General features: G+C 37.6%; 2 protein-coding genes across 5 annotated transcripts; both read left to right on the plus strand.

Annotated features, from left to right (window-relative positions):
* The first annotated feature begins 3,118 nt into the window (after positions 1–3,118).
* ntd5 (ntl-dependent gene 5) lies at positions 3,119–12,045 on the plus strand. Of its 2 annotated transcripts, XM_043260330.1 has the most exons (9): positions 3,119–3,352; positions 3,847–3,880; positions 4,847–4,993; positions 5,112–5,303; positions 9,058–9,196; positions 9,286–9,362; positions 10,646–10,825; positions 11,014–11,211; positions 11,299–12,045. In XM_043260330.1, the coding sequence occupies exons 1-9, from the start codon at positions 3,134–3,136 to the stop codon at positions 11,379–11,381; spliced, it is 1,269 nt and encodes a 422-aa protein (XP_043116265.1). In that variant the 5' UTR covers positions 3,119–3,133; the 3' UTR covers positions 11,382–12,045. The 2 variants fall into 2 exon arrangements, with proteins under 2 accessions (XP_043116265.1, XP_043116266.1); XM_043260331.1 differs by lacking the exon at positions 3,847–3,880 and having other exon boundaries at positions 3,216–3,352; positions 11,299–12,042.
* Positions 12,046–12,795: 750 nt separating this feature from the next.
* On the plus strand, positions 12,796–19,913 carry LOC122360763 (zinc finger E-box-binding homeobox 1). Of its 3 annotated transcripts, none has more exons than XM_043261612.1 (2): positions 12,796–12,859; positions 15,067–19,913. In XM_043261612.1, the coding sequence occupies exon 2, from the start codon at positions 15,302–15,304 to the stop codon at positions 17,960–17,962; it is 2,661 nt and encodes an 886-aa protein (XP_043117547.1). In that variant the 5' UTR covers positions 12,796–12,859; positions 15,067–15,301; the 3' UTR covers positions 17,963–19,913. The 3 variants fall into 3 exon arrangements, with proteins under 3 accessions (XP_043117547.1, XP_043117548.1, XP_043117549.1); XM_043261613.1 differs by having other exon boundaries at positions 12,852–12,937; XM_043261614.1 differs by lacking the exon at positions 12,796–12,859 and adding an exon at positions 12,907–12,947.
* The last annotated feature ends 803 nt before the right edge of the window (positions 19,914–20,716 follow it).

Consider the following 20,716-nt stretch of genomic DNA (forward strand, 5'->3'; position numbering starts at 1 on the left):
TTTGCGCTGTCTTTCTCTTTTTTGCATGTAGGTGTTTAAAGCTAACTGCCTTTTTTGCCCAGTAATTTGCCTCCTCTTTAACCATATACTTTTTTGCAGATGGATTTTGGGTAATGTAGTCCTTTAAGTTTCTGCACTTCCACATGTGGATGACTATGAACATTTTGTGTTGTGACTCTTGTTTTTTGATGTACAAATGCCCTAATGCATCAGTGTTACCCACACTGCACCTAGCCAAAGTAATGCAGGGGAATGTAGTCTTTTTCTCCAAGACCACAAATAAACTATTGTTCTTATTCACTAAACACTAAGGTTGATTATTTTGCATGTCATGTGTGCCTATTCTGTGTGCCACCACGTGTAGTATCTTCAGCTTCCTTACTTTTTCATTAATAAAATGGCGACCAGGGTGATGCATGTGCTTTTTCGATTTGAACCGAATGAATGAAGCCCACAGATGTGCTTGCAGAAAAACTATCCAGCTCTCGTGCGTTGTCGTGGGCTCAAGCATATAAATGGCTATGCCCTTTACTATAAATATTGATTAATATTTAATATTAAATGAAGAGAATAAATACAAAATGTAAAGAATAAAATTGACTTAGGTATATTTGTAAGTAAAATAAATGGAAAAGGATGTAGCATAATATATATTCAAAAAATATGCATTATGGAATGCAATAAGATGGATCTCATCACATATATTGCAGGCAGAATGCAACGGTGCAATATAATATGCTAATGTTTTTGTACAGGATGTCTGCAGCTCTGCCTGCACTGTAAAAATGAAAAGATGCTCAAGGCACTATTTGATTTCTCAATTTGCGCAGAAGCAGAACCCATTGATTCCTGATCAGGAGACACACTAGAGGGCTGCAAGATGAGTTCGAATGACTTCAAATCAGACTAAAAGTGTATTACGTTGTTATTATTATGTGTAATTTGTTATTTCAACAACTGTTGAATTTATTTAAGAACCAGGTTGTACATGTCTTGAGAAAACCTGCATGCATGGTATGAGAATTTATATGAAGGAATTTTAAGCGTAATTTCTAGACTTCAGAAAGTTAGGGAAATTAATAAAAAAAAATTTAAAGGACATTTATAATGAATATAGATTTTGGTAATACTTATAGACCAATGCTCACTATGAACTAGTTGCATCTTAGCATGCCCATTGTTAATATAATTGGCTGTTTATGAAGCAAATATATATTCTACTGCCTTAATCCGACCCGATACTTAAACTTAAACACCTTACTAACAGTTAATAAGCAGCAGTTTAGGAGTTTATTGAGGCAAAAGTCAATTAATGGTTTGCAATGGTAAGAATTGGAGCTTCAAATGAAGGGTGACATAAAGGTTTAGTTAGATTACACAAAAATAATGAATTGGGTAGTAATTGCTGGTTCCTCTACTTATACTGTATTTGCGCCCTTGGTAAATATGAGCAAAGATGGCTGTGAAAATAAATGTGCATTGTTTATCCTTTTGATTTCTCATTCAAACACTTCACAAAATCATTTAACCTATCATTAAATTAAAACAACTGAAAGTGAGAGAAAACAAATGTTTTTAGAAATTCTTATGTGTAAAATATGTATGAAATATGTTCAATTTATCTTTAATTTTTAGCACACCAGGCTGATTAGGAGCACAAAAGGGGGTAAATTCCCTTAATCATCCATCCCAAGCCGTAAAACCATAGAATACAGTTTGGATGTGTAGAATGAGATTGCTGAGCATCTCAAAATAGAAAACAGCTATAAGAAAAGAGCTAAAGCATCGAACATCCTTTAACACAAAATCCGATCACTGAGCGCAAAATGTAGCCAGTCCTCTGACCTGAACCCTGTAGAAAATGAATGAGGTGAACTGAAGAGAAGAAGCGCCGACATGGAGCGGTGAATCTGAAGGTTCAGGAGAGATTCTGCATGATTTCTGTACGGTCTCTGATCTCTTATCAGGTGTTCTCCAAAGCCTTCAGGCATTATAGGAGAAAACTAAGAGGTGCTATCGTGAAAAAAGGATGGCTGCCAACTATTCCCGACATGAACTAGAGAAAGCATTTATTTTTCAGTGAGATTTTCAGTTGTTTTACTTCAGTGAATACTTTGGATGTGACTAATAGCTATTAATCTTTTGAGCACAAGTGTAAAGACTCTCTAACCACAATTCATATACATTTATTTGAATTATACATTTTTAAACAGTCGGTTAAACCAATTTAAACCAGCACTCGTAGTTTCTGTTAATGAACAAGTTTGACAGTGAGTTGAAGTACCAGAAATATCTTGTGAAAAATCATAGTGTACTCAGCGAAGGTCAGCTAATATTTCAAGTGCCTCAAAACCATTTTCCTGTGATGAGTTATATGAGGAAATCTTTAGACAGAGAGCTTAGGAGATATTGTATGAAATTGTGAGACCCTTTACAAAGAACTCTTTTCTGAAAATGTTGTCCAAAGGTTTCTGCTTCTCCAAATGTTTACAGTGTAGTTTATTGTACGCACCTGCATCATCTTAGTGTCCTCAGCCTAGGCATGAAAGGGAAATCAATACAGCACATTTATGAAGGCTCCTCCTGTCAATACAAATTGTCCGATATGCTCTTTTTTATGCAGGTTTTGAGTTTAGTATGAAAGAGTTAACCCTTCCTGACCGGTAAACAGAAAACAAATATAAGACTGTAGACATATACGTTAACCTTTAAGAGATAAGGATGTATGTTTCTCTCACCGAGTGCGACATTCATCAAAAGGGTGAGATCTAGAAATGAATCAGTGTGCTTAACTTGAATGTGATTGTTTGTTGGTTTAGCTGGTAGCTCTGCGTGGAAACACCGTCGCGTTTGTCTGTCGAAGTGTGTGTTTACCGTTATAAAGGAAGCAGGTTCCTGGATGCTGAGTTTAACTGTGGCGTGTCGAGAGTCTGTATCAGGCGGGTCACTTTGCTACAGTATTCAGCTTGGCACAGTGTGTGTGTGTGTGTATGTGGAGAAGAGTGTATCCGTGAGGCCTGTCATTTGATGTGGGGGTGAGTGTTTGCGCTCATTTGGCATCAATGGAATTGGGTGAAAGGTCTTTTTTTCTGCGGAATTCTACCGAGCATTCAAAGCGCTCAATACGATCCAGATGTGTGTGTTCTTGCATGTACGGCGTCTCCACTCCTCCCTCGCCATCACACCATCACAAAAACCCCCTCCTCCAGACTCTCCCCAATCTTTATATCCCCTCTCCTGTCTCGCTACCTCTTTCAAAACCTCTGCAGCGGGTGTCTGGGAGAGATGGAGCGATCTCTGCTTGTGTCTTTTCTGTGTGTGTGGGCCCTCAGCAGCCTGTCTGCAGCATCAGGTGAGCGCGTTTGTGTGTGTGGGTGTCTGGGAGAAAAATGAAAGGATTATGGGTAGCATTCCAAGTAAATGTTTTTTACTGATGTGGTAATGAATAATGAACGAATGAGAGAACATATATGATGGATATTTGCCTTGTTGGACGAGTAAAGATGTGGAGGATCAGATATGAATTGGATGTTTTATGTAAATATGATTATTTGCATTTAGTTAAAAGTACATTATGGTCTCCATCTTATTTTTGTATTTTTTTTTTCACTTACTTTTTTTTTTTACTTAACTATATGTTGCTCCAAACCTGTATGCCTTTCTTTTTTCTGCTGAAAACATATTTTGAAGAATTGTTTCACTGTTTTTTTGCCCATATAGTGAAAGTCAGTTGACTCCAAAGCAGTTCTGGACTCCATTGACTTTCATTGTAGGAACTTTTTTCATTTTTTCATGAATTAATTAATTTCTTTATTTATTTTTGTGTATTTTTGTGTTACTCGTAAGAACTGTAGTTTTGAATACTTTTTGGAAAGACATGGTGAGTAAATTATACATTTTTATAACCTTTCCTTTAAAATATGTGTTGAATGTATGATTCGTCATTTACTTCATTTACTACTTCAATCCCCTCCCACCTTGACAATCTATCTCTATAGAGCTAGTTTTCCATTAAATTTGGCACTCTCTCTCTCTCTTTCTCTCTCTCTCTCTCTCTCTCTCTCTCTCACACACACACACACACACACACACACACACACTGTACATATGCAGCGTATCATCTTCTGTTTCAATTCAAAATCATTGCATAATCAGAAATGCATAACTGTGTTAAGCTCTTTCATTCTACTACCAGCATTCTGTTTTGTTATGAGCTTCTAACATTTAAATGTTACATCCTGTTTATGGGTGGGCTACATTCATCACTGTCTGGTTTATGTGGATAAATTGTGTTAAACACCTGGTTTAGTTCAGAGAACAGTGTCTTGGGCAGACGGCCAGGCATTTAACAGCCTGCTATTTTATGGCACAGATTAAATAGTTAGACACATAATATACATTGTGTTTAAAGCATTGTTTGCATGTACATTACTGGTCAGAAATTTGGAATGATTCAGATTTTTTAAATGTTTTTGAAAGATACTACATGCACACCAAAGCTGCCTTAATTTGATTTTCAAAAATAAAGTAAAAACAGTGATATCGTGTATCAAGTATCAAGTGATACTGAAGACTGCAGCAATGGCTGCTGAAAATATGTCTTTGCCACCACAGGAATAAATTACATTTTATAATATATTCTAATATTAAACTATTATTTTACTTTATTGTAAATTATACTGTATTTGAATTGCTTTGGTGTGCATTAGGTGGTGTGCATCTTTCATTAAAAAAAAACAAAAACAGATTTCGACTGGTAGTGTATGTATGTCAGCACACTAAATTGATCTGCATTTCTTATTATTTCTTCACTTTTTTCATGTTTCTGTGCATGCCTATCTTGAAGTGGATGCAACAGAACAGTGCCCAGAGAGGATGCTGGGTAACGAGAGAAGACAAACGTGCCCAAAAAAGTGTCAGCAAGATAAAGACTGTGGCAACAAACGCCAGTGTCTCTGCGACGGCCAGTGTGGACTCAGCTGTGTGGCCCCAGGTCAGAGTAAAACCCCACGATGCATCTAAACACGTTATAATAAAACTTAAAAAGCAGATCTATGATGTATTATAAGGCAGAGCTCCCAGCTCTTATGCGATTTTTCCTGCGTGAACAGGTCGCACGTGTCCTTGGCCTCTCCCACCTGGAAAGAATTTTGATGTAGCCCTTCTTTCCCCTTCACCCTCTTTCTCCGCTCTGCTCGAGGTTCGCTGTGAGCCCGGGTTCACCATGCATAACGGGCTGGACACTACAATACGCCGTTGCCAAGGCGACCGGCAGTGGAGTGGAGACGAGCCTGTTTGTACAGGTAGGAAGGAGAAAACTTACAGTATTTTTTCCTACAGTGTTTTTTACTTACCTATAATTTATCAGTCTGTCTGTCAAACTATTACGCTATTGCTCAGTCATTCTGTCTTGTGTGTGTGTGTGTGTGTGTGTGTGTGTGTGTGTGTGTGTGTATAAAGGGATAGTTCTCCCAAAAATTCATGTCGTCCCAAACTTCTTTGGAACACAAATTAAAACATTTTTGAGGAAATCCGAGAGCTGGTTATCCATAAGCAGCAATGTACGTTCAAGGCCCAGAAAGGTAATAAGGACATTGTTGACGTAGCTTGTTTACAATTAAAGGCATGTACTATGTGACACAGAAGAGACTAAATTATTGAATAAAGTCATTGTTTTGTTTTCTTTGCACACAAAAAAGTACAAAAGTTGCACTGACTATTTTAATATTGTCCTTATTACCTTTCTGGGTCTTGACCTTGGTATTTCCGTTGCTGTCTGCGCAGGGTCAGAAAGCTCTTATATTTAAAAAAAATAAGAAGAAGTATGAAGTAAATGGATCCGGACAAGCTTCTTGATATTGGATTGTAGGTCTGTATTTGGTATAAACTATTGCAGAGGAAAAAGATGCCTTCCTGGGTTCCTTGGAACATTAGAATATAGATTGATTCCCAAATAACCATAAAACCTAAAACCGTTCTACTATGGCCAAAATTTTAACCAGGGGTCTGCAGAAGATCTGACAGGTGGTCCTAGAGCAGAAACAAAACAAATAAAGATTCTAAACATAAAAATGGCTTAACTGTTCACGATTATAGAAAGCGATATGCACATATATAGACGGAGGTCCCTGGGTCTGTAACATTTAAAATCTGATATTGCATAATAAATCAGATATTTATCAGATGATAAATCTGATATTTGTAAACCATCCAGTTTATGTCAATATTATGCAATTCAGGGGAATGCCTTCATAGCAGCAGCAATATTATGGTGGTGATATTGAGTACAACTGGCCATAATTGCAGGAAAAAATGAGATATATGTGTCAGTGTCTGCATAATAATGTTTTTTTTGGTTGCATGAGTAATAAAAGCTTAGAGCTTGTGGACCTGGGTCACCGCTCGCTTCTGGGCTATGGGGCTTTAGTCTTTAGACTCCATCTCTGTGAAGAGGAGGCGTGAATCGGCAGAGCTCCAGGCTGCAGCATTCCCAGTATCACCCCCTCTGTAACACATGCATACATTTACACACACACATTTCCTGGAGTAACATGAGAGGTATTTCTAGGAATGAGCTGTCAAAAGAGCCGAGGTGTGGGCGTTTGGGGTCTGTGAGAACCGTCCTGCAGTACTCTATTATCTGCAGATCAGTGACATGGAATATTTAACAAGCAGAGACAGGCATGCAGATACGCTGGATTCACACACAGAGTTCAAGTGCATTCAAAGCTGAACTGATGTACAATGGAAGTTTGGTGTGTGTGCATGTTGACTGTGTGATTTCCTCCCCCTTCATTAATCAGTCATCCTCACAAAAGGGGGAGAGATTTGATACATAACTGCATGAGTCAACTGCTCAAGAGGGAATGTGAGAACAGCTTGTTCCAGATGGATTTCTTTCTGATAAAACTCAAAATGTAGATGCGCATTCTGTCCAACCATCTTCTGGGTACCCGCTCAGCCACACGTTGACCTGTGAATCCATTTGTCAGCCCTACATATCCATCTGTCCATTCACCTAGTCGTTCATTTGTACTCATGCTACCTCATCTAATGTAGTGGATAAAAGCTCCAGGCCAATAACCACAGGGTCATCCATGCGAATTCCTGTCACGACCATGAACCAAAAGCCCGGGAGGCTGAATAACGGACGGCTTTTTGCTGTAATATCTTTGCTCTTAAGGCCCGTTTACACCAAGAGTGATAGCTATGAAGATAACTAGATTTTTGTCCACACCAACTGATAACATTCTGTTGATTTTAAGAGCGCCCTGCAGTTTCGTCGCCTGCTGCTTTAAATGCACAAGCTCTTTGAAGTTTGACTGGCTGTTTTTATCATTCATCACATTCTGAAAGTGATTTCACCAATATTGGTTCTCATTGCTATCATTGTTCCAGTTGTTGTGGTAATATTCCTATATTATTGAATAATTAGTAATTAGAACCCACAAAATACAGTTGTCGTTATTGTTAAATTTATCGTTCTTGGTTACACCATCCAGGCTCTTGAACTTTTGAACTTTTTAAAGAGTTGGATTCTGGTCTCATCTGACCACAATACTTTTACCCAGTTCTAATCTGAATCATTCAGATATTCACTGGCAAACTCCAGACATGTTTTCTAGATCAGGGGGACCTTGTGGGTGCTGCAGGATTTCAGTTCTTCACAGTATTGTGTGTTGCCGATTGTTTTTTTGGTGACTATTGTCCCAGCTGCCTTGAGTTCAATGACAAGATCCTCCCGTGCAGTTCTGGGCTGATTCCTCAGCGTTCTCATGATCACTAAAACTCGACGAGGTGAGATCTTGCATGAATCCCCAGACTGAGGGAGACTGAGTGCTATTTTGTGTTTCTTCCATTTGTGAATAATCACACTGACTGCTGTCACCTTCTCACCAAGCTGCTTGCAGATGGTCTTATGGCCCATTCTAGTCTTGTGTAGGTCTACAATCTTGTCCCTGACATCCTTGGAAAGCTCTTTGGTCTTGGCCATGGTGGAGAGTTTGGAATCTGATTTATTGCTTCTGTTGACAGCGGTCTTTTCTAACAAACTGAGATCTAATCTCAGCTGGTGACCTGTATAAAAGACACCTGGAAGCCAGAAAGCTTTGTGATTGATAAGGGATCAAATACGTATTTCACTTATTAAAATGCAAATCAATTTAAAAGTAGAAAATCAGCAGCAGATCTGATTTCTGTTATAACTTTTGTACTGCAAAGCTGCATTCTTCCTAGATATGTTGCATTTACTTGCAAATATTTTGCATTGCCTCAAACATTTTTGCCTGAAATATTGCTTTTCAAAGATAACCTTTGTGCAAAATAATTTAATAATGTTTTTTTAAAATTCACCTTTTATTGCATCACTAGTCATTACACTAAAAAATGTATGCAAATTCTCAGGGAAGCGTAAAAGATTTGCAAAACCACTGTAACATTTCTTTCTGAAATTTTACAATTTTATTGTAACAATATCTTTTCCAGCATTGTGTCCCCATAGGGGCTCATCTTTTATATTTATACTATATAAATTTTTATATAGCCTATCAGAAAATGAAATAAATTAAAATAAATAAAAAAAATACAAATAAATACTGAATTATTTACTAGTAGTTACTACTAATAGCCTAACATTATTCTTTCTTAAAATGTTACAAAACTACTAAAGTTATTATTATTATTATTTTTTTAAACAATTGTCAGCTGAATCAAATCATTTTATAAAACTAACATGCGGGGAAAAAAAACATAAGACAGGAAATTATAGCTATCATAAAGAGGACCGCTGCAGACCTCATGACTGTGCGTGCTTCGAGGTCAAGTCTATTGCAATATCCTTTTTAAATGACTAAGATGTGTACACAAGGTGTCAGGAAATTACTTCTTTTTCCTCTTTTATTGATTTTCACTATAGCTTACACTTTTAGATAATTAAACTGAAACTTTCAACTGAAAAGTACAATTCTAAAAACTTTGCATGTGTTTTAAGCTACATGTCCACCTTTTAATGCATACTCAATGCAAGAGATACATAAGCTATTTTGGTTTCTCCACCAGCCTCCTCAGGAGGAGGTCCTGCAGCAGAGCCGGTTCTGGTTCCTGAGGTGTCCTGTACTTTGCCTGATGATGATGATCTGCTCTCTGTGCAGGGCAGCGCTATCGTGGGATCCAACATCCAGTACCAATGTGCACCTGGGTGAGACTAAAGAAAAACAGAGAGAACTGTGACTATCTAGTTTTATCGTGCTTGTTTAATCGACGCGCCTCGTCTTCTTTCTCGTGCAGATCTGTGCTGATTGGAAATAGTGATAATGTCTGTCATGAGAACCAGACGTGGCAGTACCCTCACCCCATCTGTCAACGTAAGTGTGTGCGTGTGATTGTATGCACTCCTCAACATGGGAACGACTGAGACGTAGATCTTGCTAAAAGGAAATAGCAGGTGTATTAGAGCATGCATGAGAGGAAAATGTTGCTCCAAACCGCTAAAGAGATCTCAGTTTGCCTGCTCTTGCACGCCATGGAACAAAGTAATGAGAGAGAGAGAGAGATGAGAGGGACAGCGGGAGAGAGAAGAGCAATGAAGACTGTGTGGGTTTGTGAGTAGGTGGATAGGGCACTATGTGTAAATGAATGTGTGAGTGTGCAGCGATATAGCAGCAGATGAGGGTTTGACTAATGCACTGGTGCAATGCTGCCCCCTGTTGGATAAACCTGGGCTTGTTGTACATGCACCTACCGGGATTCAGTACACGCTACAGATCATTTGCTCACTCTATATGAATTTCTTCTGCTAAACACAATCAATTATATTATGTCTGTGACGGATTCACTGACAGCGTTTTAACACGAAAGCCAATGGCTACCGTCAAGTGTTTGGCTATGAACATTTTTCTAAATATCTTCATTTGTGTTCAGTGGCTAAAAGAAATTCCTTTAGGTTTGGGAAGAGCTTGACATTGAGTAAACGACTGATTATGAAGATGTTTCTGGGTGAACGCTTTAAGTGTGGTTTGTTAGGACAGTTATGATGATATCTGGCAGAGATACAACTAGCTATTTGAATATCTGGAAACTGAGGGTGCACAAAATTGTAAATATTGAGAAAATCGCATTTAAAGCCGTCCAAATGAAGTGGTTAGAAATGCATATTACTAATAAAAAATTAAGTTGCGATATATTTACAGTATGACATTTACTAAATATCTTCACGGAACACGACTTTTATTTAACGACCAAATGATTTTTGGCATAAAAGAAAAATCGATAATTATGACCCATACGATGTATTTTTGGCTACTGCTACAAACATACCCCAGAGAGTTATTTTGCGGTTTTGTGGTCCAGGGTCACGTATTAAAATTTTTCGTTAAAGTTTGGCCTATATTCAATTTTTACAACTTAGCCTAAAAACCTAGCCACCTTGGTTAAAAAAATACTAAATGATAAGCAAAGTAACAACACACACACACACACACACACACACATATATATATATATATATATATATATATATATATATATATATTATATATTGAATTCAGGAATATTCTTTTATACAGTTTTCACAATTAGACTTTATAAGGTTTAAATTTGAATTCTGCAGAGCACTTACATATAGGTGTATGCTTATGTATGTTATCAGGTGTGGTTTGTCCTCCTCCTAAGGAGGTTGAACGTGGACATCTGGTGGCTGTCCAGAGAACTGAATATGAAGTGGGCGATACAATCTACTATCTCTGCAAGAAGAACTTCTTGCTGGACGGACCAAATCAAGTGACTTGTTTACCTAATGGGACATGGAGTGCAGAGCCTGCCTGCCGGGGTAAATAAAGCTCTTAACAGAACAATGCATCAAGTCATCGTGACTGTGTCGAACAAATGCGTATAAATATAAACATAAGGTTTGGAATGTTTGGGTTTTCCGTCGTGAATAATGAACCCCCTTTCCTTTTTGTCACGACAAACAGCATCATTAACTTCACCATTTCCTCGCTTGTCTTTTCTGCTCAGCCCGCTGTCCAGTCCCAGCTCAACGCAGCAGGGTGATCGTGGGAGGAGTAAAGCGTTGGCCATATGATCTGACGGATGGTGTGGTTGCTCATGGAGAGAATGTGACATTTTTCTGTAAACATCCAGAAAAACTGTGCAGCTTCACTGCCACGGAGGTCTGTGTGGACGGACAGCTAGAGCAACCTAGCTGCTATCTTGGTAAAATTCACACCACAGTAACGCACATAATATAAGAAGTGTACATTTCACTTAAAAATAACATTCACCTCCCTCTTTTCTCTTTAGACCCCACCTGGCTGCAGTTCAAGCTCTTTCCTCATCGGCTGGTTTCAGAGATTGATCCATGTGATCCCGCTGACCTTCAGTGAACTCATTAAATTTTGACAACACATTTTGCAGGTTGGCGCACACCGCTCTCTTTTCACTCTGAGACCATGATCTGGAGTCTGGATCAACATAAATTGTATTATTAACATGCCAACTCGGTTTGTTTTTGGAACGGATCTCAGTAGGATCTCACAGTTATGCCTCATTTAACTATTTTCTTTGTTGTGTGTTGCATTGACAAAGTTACCTTAAACAGAATTTGTGTCATAATTGATATGTGCAAACACCCTCATACTTGCTTGAGGTCTTGGTTGCTGCAAGCTGCTCTCCTTTCATGTATTTTATTGTCATACAACGTGTAAAACTGATTTTTGATGTAGAGTTGGTGTTTATCTTGTTATAATATTTTATTTCTTCTCAAACCCACAACCAGTGCAGAGGCTAAAGGTGAACTCAGAAACCATGCCATGTACTGATGCTCTTTGTATGCCAAAAGCAGTTTTATGATATGTTTAGAGGTAACTGATCTTTGACTGGACTGCTTAATCGGATTGGATTACATCAATAAAACTTATTATAGCATAAAGCCTTGCTTAATTATTGCTGTTATACAGATTCAGTTTTGCATTGTGTAAACTTCGCAGTGAATCATCTTCAAATGTTTTTTCTTCTTGAATTAAAGAAACTGGAGTGTTTGTTGTCATTTAAAACAATGACTTTATTTTAGCTGGTTGCACTGTATAAATTATTTTGTAGTGTATTATAGTGTTATATTATAAATAACACTAGACGTTATGCATTATAAAGGGTTAGTAAAGTTTATAATGCATTAAAATGATTCATAATGTGCATTGTAATACATTTTATCTTCGTAATATAATCAAATATATAATGCATCGTGTAACAATACATTTATAAGCATTATAGCGTATTAACTTATAATTATTCATGAGGCTGTACAAGGTGTATTATTGTACAAAGGCATAATTAATGTAATGTAGCTATTTTTCTAATGCATTTTACACAAAGGGTGTAAGTAAAATATCACCATGATTTATAAGGTGTACAAAAAACTGTTTGAGTACTGTATTCCATCTCCAAACCAAAAAATACAATGTAAAGCAGGCCTACAAGATATTCTACATAAAGAAAATCGATCTATATGAATTGTGGCTCTAGTTTGCATGACTAGGATGTATAAATATTAAACATTTGTATTTATGTTATTAATAAGTTAATAATCATATAATTGTTCATTTTTACATCGAATGATGTGTCACGGATATCTAAACGTGTTATCATGAAAATAACGAACATATTAACTAAAGCTCAGCTGAAGTTCTCTACAATTTCAATCCTACAGCGTGTCCAGGTCGGACGCAGAAAACTGCAACACCACGACACCCCCCTCCCCTTTCGCTCGCGCTCAACCTCTCCGCCCAGTCATTCATTCATATTTGGTCTTCCGGAAGTATCTCAGGGTCGGGCCAGTCAGTGCCTGCGCGAGCTGACTCGTGGGGTGAGAACAGTTTCATATTCAATATTCCAGTTATAAAGAAGCGTTGTGCGCGAACGGTTATAAGCTTTGGGGAGAAATGTGAGTTCGCGTGAGTAGCAGTTGAAGAGCGTTGGTTGTCTTAGAAAGTTTGAATTAGGGTTTCCAAGGCAGCAGTGTATCCGAGCGCTGTCACCGGCTCGAACCCTCGGTACGCATAAAATGGCTGGTCGCAGGTTCGAGCGCAGTCAGTGTTTTGACCAAAATATGTAAATAATTCAGGTGTATTTGCATTACACAGGTTATGGGGAAGGCATATCCTTCAGGCGGATACTTTTGGGCATGTAATGGCACGGGTTCGACTCGCTGTCTGGACCTCACAGACATCAAACGCGATGTTTGGGTTGATATTTTTCTTCTTTAAACGGACCTCCGGCGCGTAATGGCGTCGAATGTCCCCGTGTTGATCTCTAACTCTCCCACAGTGCTGCATGGCTGAGTATACGGACAAAGGCATTGGTGTCAAACCTTGAGCCGTGCGCGTTGACAGTTAATTTGTGATGAAAACCACGGGAAGGAGGAGTGGACCTGCTACCATGACAGCGCGCCGTTCAAGCTCATTGCGTTGCATTTCTGCTATAACTGCATGGCATTTGTGTACTTTTGATAATATTACACAGACGTCGAATGTTGGTTGAATTATTGGTCAGATTTGTAAAAATCGCCGTTAGTAACGTGATTGACTATTGATTTGTGCTGGCACCCCATTAAGCTTTTCATGTCCAAAAAAACTAAACACAAACAAAACAACAACAACAACCAAAAAAACCTGGTCTGATTTTAGTGTTTTTATTAGTAGTTTAAACTTCTTTACTTCTATACACAATTGCATTATGCAACAAAATGTAATATATTTAGCAACAGTTTGCTAATTATTTTGTTGCATAAGTATTTGTGTTTTTTTTGTTTTGTTTAAATATACTATTTAAAATGTCATAATTCTGTTAGTTTTTTATTGTTCTCATATAGAGTTTTCCAAGCCCTGTTCCTAGAGGCACCCTAGCACTGCATCATTTGTTTGTCTCCTTTCTTTGACACACCAATTTCAGGTCTTGGAGCCTCTACTAATGAGCTGATGACCTAAATCAGGTGTGCTTAAGTAGACATGCAAAGCATGCAGTGTGGGGTGCTCCCAGAACCGGGGTTGGGAACCACTGGTAAAGAGGTTATGCTTTGTGATACAACTGAAAGCGATTGCTAAAACATGATTTGCAAGGAAGGATCCACCAGACACCTCTGAAATGTGTTCTAAGGTTTTATAATATATCAAGAGTTTTGTTGACCTATTGGACCAAAACAATGAATCTAGAGAAAGTTGATAATGACAGTATTTGTGCTCAGAATGAGCTTGTGTAAGAAATGTATTGGAGCGATAGGTAAAAAGTTAATTTCTTCAAGTACCAAGAATTTAAATATAGACTTAATATAATATTTCTGTATGTCGGTAATAGAACGAAATTTAAAGGATTATAAAATAATAAGTGATGGTTTTTATATTAATTTTTTTTTCTATGAAGAGCTGCTCACTGGATGTCACAAGGATGTTTAATGCTTGTATTTAGAAGAAATCAGTATTAAAATAAAATACCTAAAATTGAATCATGTTGTTAAGAAAGAGGCAAATGGTTTATTTTTTTACATTACGGATCCCTAGATTAAATATAATTACAGTTTTTTTTTTTTTTTTTTTTTTTTAATCAAGTAAAATTATTTTATTTATCTATAGCGCCTCCTCTGTTTAACTGCAATATCTGTTATGCTTTTGTCTATGCTTGGGAATATAAGTGATTTATATATACTAGTAAACAAACCCCTTAGTTTAAAAAAATAGCAAATTGTTGTACAGTTTTTTTTCAAGCCACATTAAAACTTCCTCATCATCCATTTTTATCTGCTATATGATTGTCTTTTTTTTTTAAACAATGTAAATACACAATTATAACAATATAACATTAAATTGAATATTTATTAAGTATTAGATGTTACTAAAAATGTATAAAGAAGATACAAAGTGATCGTAAGTTTGAAATGCTACAAATGCTAGGATTGATACCTTAAATTATAATTTTTTTTTTAAAGATTTGTCTTTGTAACTTGAGTTCTGTTATTTATTTACAGAATGTAGAATCTTGTTTTTGTCTTATGTGTTTTTGTTTGCTTGTTTGTTTTAGATTGATGCCTTAGATGAGTAGAAGGTCCTGACTGATGGCAATAGCAGAGACATGGGTGAAAATCATCAGTTACATCAGATGGAACTGGCAATGGTGCCATTACATGGATTATGCAAGATTGTGTGGCATTGTCAGGCAATATTTCAATGTTCTCTCAGGTTATAATGAACAGACTTACTCCATGAGTACTGAATAATATGATTTCTTCTCTACTTCTGAATGTACAGAAGTTGCTATGCGCAAACAACAAACATTGGACAGGATAGGTGAGACCATTCCACATATTAAGTGGACTGATCTTACTGCCACCAAAGAAAGCCAAATGTCAGTGGGTCAGGAGAGTGAGTTATCAGATGAGGGACTCTCATTGAGGACTGAGTCTGATGACAAAGCAACCCCAGATGTGCTTCTTGTTCCACCACAAGATCAGACAAAGGATTACAGCAAGCAGAACTCGCCAAAAAATGAATCAGACTTAAACCAGATGAGTCTTCTTGAAAACCAGACTGTTGAAAATAAATTAGTTCCTTTTCATGAGAATACAAGAAGTCTACCAACAAACATGCAGCTGATACCCAAGATAGAGTCTGATAATGCTATGACAGAAGCTTGTGAGGTAACAACCAAAGCTACAAACATTGCCAACATCTCATCCAATGATTTACTAGAGATTAAGGTTCAACGACAATCTGTTTTTAATAAAGGTTTTCATAATGACAAACTACCATCACCTGGTGGAGGCAATCACACAAGCAAGGAGTCATGTACTGAGAATAAAACACAGGTTGTGGATGAGGCACATGCAAGAGAGAGTAAACTTAAGATGGACCTAAATGCAGACAAAGAAAAATTTAAAAATAGCCAAGAATGCATTGAAGATTGTAAAACGCAAATTTTATGTAATGTCAGAAAGGAGAGACTTAATATCGGAAAGAACATGGCAGTGACAACGTCTTTGGGACAGTATGAAGAAGACATGGTATTAGATTTAAGCCTACCAAAAAAGAAAGATCGAAGTAAAGAGAAGAAGTGTGAATGGGTTGTAGACCCTGAATATGAAGGTTCACTTCACATGGAAGTTGATGAAATTGAGGAGGAGCCTCAACATGTAGAAGTGGAGCAGGAGGACGACAATGAAATTTGCTGGATTCCATCAGTAAGTGACGCGCATACATATCTGCCTCAGCATTGGGATGGACATCTGTCCTCCTCATCGCTAGAAGCCATGCCAACCACATCGTATCCCAACATCATAATCCCAGATCCGATGGATACACTGCTTATAGATGACCAGGGCATTCCTTATACACTCACCGCAGATGGACAGAAAGTTCCACAAATTGATCATATACAGCATGCCGAGGGGCTCTCTGAACCAACAGAGCTAAGCCCAGGACAAGCTGAAGATAAGCCCTCATTCATTGCTGATGTACAGGATATTGCAGACTCCAGACTACAGGCACTACCCAATTCACTGTGTCCAAATAAGTCTATAGGTCATGTCTCAGTGGAAACCTCACAAGTTGCCCCAAACCAGGAGCCAAAATCTTCTTACAGTTCTGTAGCTCTTGATAAACCTTCCATCATACCTGCCGTGTCTGACTTGGCATCAGTTCCCATTCAGATTGTGGCTAATACTACAGGGTCAAACACTCCCATTCTTCTTCTTCCTCCATCTCAGCTTCAGTCTCTTTCCTCACCGGCCTCTAAAGCCAACCCAGGGCTAATTACTCTTTCCTTACCAGTTTCACTTAGTCAGAACACTCAGTCCTCCCCTGTTTTCCTAGTTTTGTCATCTCCTCAGGTGTCCTCAACTCAGAGTTCGTCCTCGCCCGGGCAGTTATCGCAAATTTCCTCTTCTTCCACTGTTGCACTTCCCTTAGCAACTTGTCCACTTGATTTGGGATCTTCATTAAGTTCACGTCCATCACTTCTCAGCCTCAGCACGATTTCCTCTGCCACAGCTACAGACATCTCAGGACCGAATAACCCTTCTAATCTTCCTGCTAGCCCTACCTCATCAACTGCTTCCTCTAGCACTTCCACAGTGACCTCTACAAGTCCAACCAAGCAATTCAGCACTGATGCCTACTCCGACACACCAGTGCCCACTTCCTTTCGAGAAGCCCTTCTCAGATTGGCTGTGTCTGTGGAGAAGAAACAAGAAAACCAGCCTGAGACGCATTCAGTCACTACTCCTTCATGTTCTGAAGCAACCAAGCCCGATTCCTCTGCCACAGTCAATGAAAGTAAAAATAAGGAGATAGAGGTAAACTGTGATGGTGAGACTGAGTCTACCTCGGTAGACCAAACAGACTCATTAGATACCACCTCTTCTATGTCACCCATTTGTCCTGGATCACCTGGAAATTCAATAAATGACCCAAAGAACCAAGCATTAGGCCCTCGTCGTATTCTTTACTGTCAGTACTGTCCAAGAGTCTTCTACTATCTTTCGGACCTTGAGCGCCATTCCATCACACACTCCCAAAGCAAACCCCATGTATGTCAACTTTGTGGCAAGGCGTTCAAAAGATCAAGCCATCTTGAGCGACACAAACACATCCATACAGGTCAGAGAAACTTTGTGTGCCAGCTTTGCCCAAGGCGTTTTCGTGAATCAGGGGAACTAATGAGGCACCAGAGAGTACACACTGGTGAGAAACCCTTTCAGTGCTTAATATGCCACATGCGTTTTGCAGAGCGCAACACGCTACGACGTCACACGAAGCGCAAGCACCAAGGCCAGCAGCTGGAGGCAATGGACATGAAGGCAAAGCCAGACAGTGGAGGGATTTCGCTTGCTAGTATACAAGGCGAGCCAGAAGAGAATGCAGAGTGGTACAGTTCAACAGTTCCTGAAATGGAGTCTGACAGTGACACAGGGGAAGAATAGGAACTACATGGAGGGCGTAAACAAATACTTCTTTTTTTAAATTTTAAAAAGATAAGCAGAGTTGTAAATACATTTAATTTATTTTGTATTGAGTATAATAATTCCTTCTCACAAGTTACATCTTATTGTCTATATTTCATTCCATTAACTCTCGAGACCTTTACTGGTGATGACTGAACTCGAATATTCAACTTCGAATTCATTCTAATAAGCTTCAGTTATTGAGTTAGACCTCTTGGTGAAATACATTTGTTTTGATTCTTTACTTTGAATAACTTTGAAATACCCTTATTTGCTTTTTATTTATTGTTCTCATTTCAGTTTTTTTCATATGAAGCATCTTTCTTTAAGGGTGTGATGTAGTTACTGTAAAAGAATAAGAAGCTCATTATTGTTATTTATGGTTTTATATTATGATTTCATGACGTCAAGGATTTGCCTAGAGTAGTGCATCAGCATATCTAGGCCATTAATGACTAGGCCCACCCAAAAGTCCGCAGAATTAGAACTTAGATCACTCTCCAAGTTCTTCAACACATCCTCCGCTCTTTTCATTGTGAGACTCCACCTGACCTGCAGAGGACAGTATGGAGTTGTCCTCATTAAACTTTAAAACTTGCATTGTACAAATCTTTTGACCTGGCATATCCAATGGTGTCATTTACACCTTTATTTTCCGTTGTTTTTATTGAGATTCTTCATCAATTGGTTGAAGAACACATTGTATTTTTTGCATCCCTTCTGTAGAATTTCTACAGATTCCCTACAAAATGCAGAAGGAAAAAAAATGTAGATTGCATCTGGGCCTTTTCATGACTCTGCTTATTCATATTCAGATTTTATGCATTTTAAATCTCACTCTGTGTTCATTTCAATTTCTCCCTCATGGCTATTTTTACAAAAGGGAGTAGTATAGTCACGTTCATATTTTTCTTTTAAAATGCTCTCCTTTGTTCTTCTTTAATATTGAACTTGAACTATTTGGTTTAGAAACCCTTTGCCTTCATCAAGGCAAGTATAAGTTATTAGGTTGGAAAATATACTTTTATCTGGACAAAGAAGATTTTACTTGATAAGACAGTTGTTACAAATCATTGCAGAGAGTTTGAATTAAAATTTCAAGAAAATTTGCACATTGTGATATAAGTTATTTATTTTAAAAAAGATTCCATTGTCATAGGTACAGTGATACAATTCTGCAATTCTGGTGCGTGCTCTTGCACAATTCAAATTAATCTTGATGATCTAACATTAGGCTTGAATGTCTAATTTATTAGTTTCTTGAGATTCAGTTCTTTAGGTATGCAGCTTGAAAAAAACCTTGCTTAAAAAGGTTTAAAGGTTCAGACACTGCTGATTATTTCTGTTTATGTAATTTGCCATGTAAATAACCAAACATCATGCACGAACTGGACACCTTGGGCTAATCTAAAGTTCTGTTGGTTAAATTTCAGATTTGATTAAGAATCTGAATATTTGCACACACTAATTAAAGCTTGTCAAGCCCTTCTGTTTTCCAGTGATTCTCATGCTTAATTAACTTTGCTTTAGGCTCGCAGCAGCACATATTTTGCACGCAGTGGAAGTGTGTCCAGCTGCTGAACGATATCACTACATTTGGTTTGCACACTTGCTTGCATATTACTTCATTCAGATTGGTTTAGTTTTTTTATTACGTTCATTTCAATGTAGATTCAAAACACATTTTAAAAATATTCAGCTCCTTACAAATTAATGGTGAATGCTCAGAGTGTTTTAGCTAACGAAGAATAATCTTGCACCAATGAGAATTATTTATTTATGGTGGAAATGTATATATTTGAAATGGCGTGCTATGTCACAGAACACTTTATATATTTAATACACAATTTAAAAAACGACTGCAGATATTTAAACAGCCTAATTTCTGTAACCTGTGTCACAGGATTTTGAATAAAATGAATCAAATTCATATGCTTCCAAGCCATCTATCTTTTCTTTTTTTTTTTCCCCTAAACCACTGTGTGAATGAATGAATGTCATTACATATAGTAAATATGATTATAGAAGGCTGTTAATTATAATTAATAATCTGAATTGTTAATCCTTTTTATTTTTAAAAAAATCCACAAAAAAACTAACCTTTCATTGGATAATAAAAAGTTAAACAATGGGGAAAATTTCATTATGAAATAAATGTTACACAATTTGGCCACAATTAACAAAACCCTTCAATACTTTTTTAAACGTCCATTTGCCAGTTTTTTACAGCTCTTGATTTTCTTCTATAATGCCCGATGAGGTTAGATAGCGCCTGTCAAGAATCCAGAATCACTCCAGACACTTTAGATTCCCCCGCTCCATGATGGTGCTTAGCAGAAGCTTGGTTTTGTGCTCAGTGACCCATTTTTGTGTTGCTTTTGTGGTTTTTGTTGATTTTTTGTTGAGATCCAAACATGGCCCATTATAAGATTTTTGACAGAATCAGTAACTTATCGATTTTTTTATCTGTTAGTATTTTTGATAGAATCCATGATGCCATGTGTCTAAACAAGATGTCTACGACCTCCAGGAGAAATATAGGCCCACGACATCAAAAATACACCAGTATATTTCATTGTACACATGGGGTACTTTTTATCCCTATGTTCACCAAACCTATCTAGAATGTTTGCTGCTAAAAAGCTTTTTTTTTTTTTTTTTTTTTTTTTTCATCTGACCATTGAATCCAGTGCCATTTGAAGTTCCAGTCATGTCTGATAACTGAATATGCTG

This window comes from Puntigrus tetrazona, chromosome 16 (assembly GCF_018831695.1).
Source record: "Puntigrus tetrazona isolate hp1 chromosome 16, ASM1883169v1, whole genome shotgun sequence".
Classification (NCBI taxonomy): Eukaryota; Metazoa; Chordata; class Actinopteri; order Cypriniformes; family Cyprinidae; genus Puntigrus; species Puntigrus tetrazona.

Bases quoted from the DNA above. Each gene is read 5' to 3' on its own strand.
- ntd5 (XM_043260330.1), top strand. From the start codon at position 3,134: ATGTGTGTGTTCTTGCATGTACGGCGTCTCCACTCCTCCCTCGCCATC. The intron at 4,994-5,111 runs GTCAGAGTAAAA...CTGCGTGAACAG, and splicing joins ACTCAGCTGTGTGGCCCCAG to GTCGCACGTGTCCTTGGCCT. The intron at 9,363-10,645 runs GTAAGTGTGTGC...GTATGTTATCAG, and splicing joins CCCTCACCCCATCTGTCAAC to GTGTGGTTTGTCCTCCTCCT.
- LOC122360763 (XM_043261612.1), top strand. From the start codon at position 15,302: ATGCGCAAACAACAAACATTGGACAGGATAGGTGAGACCATTCCACAT.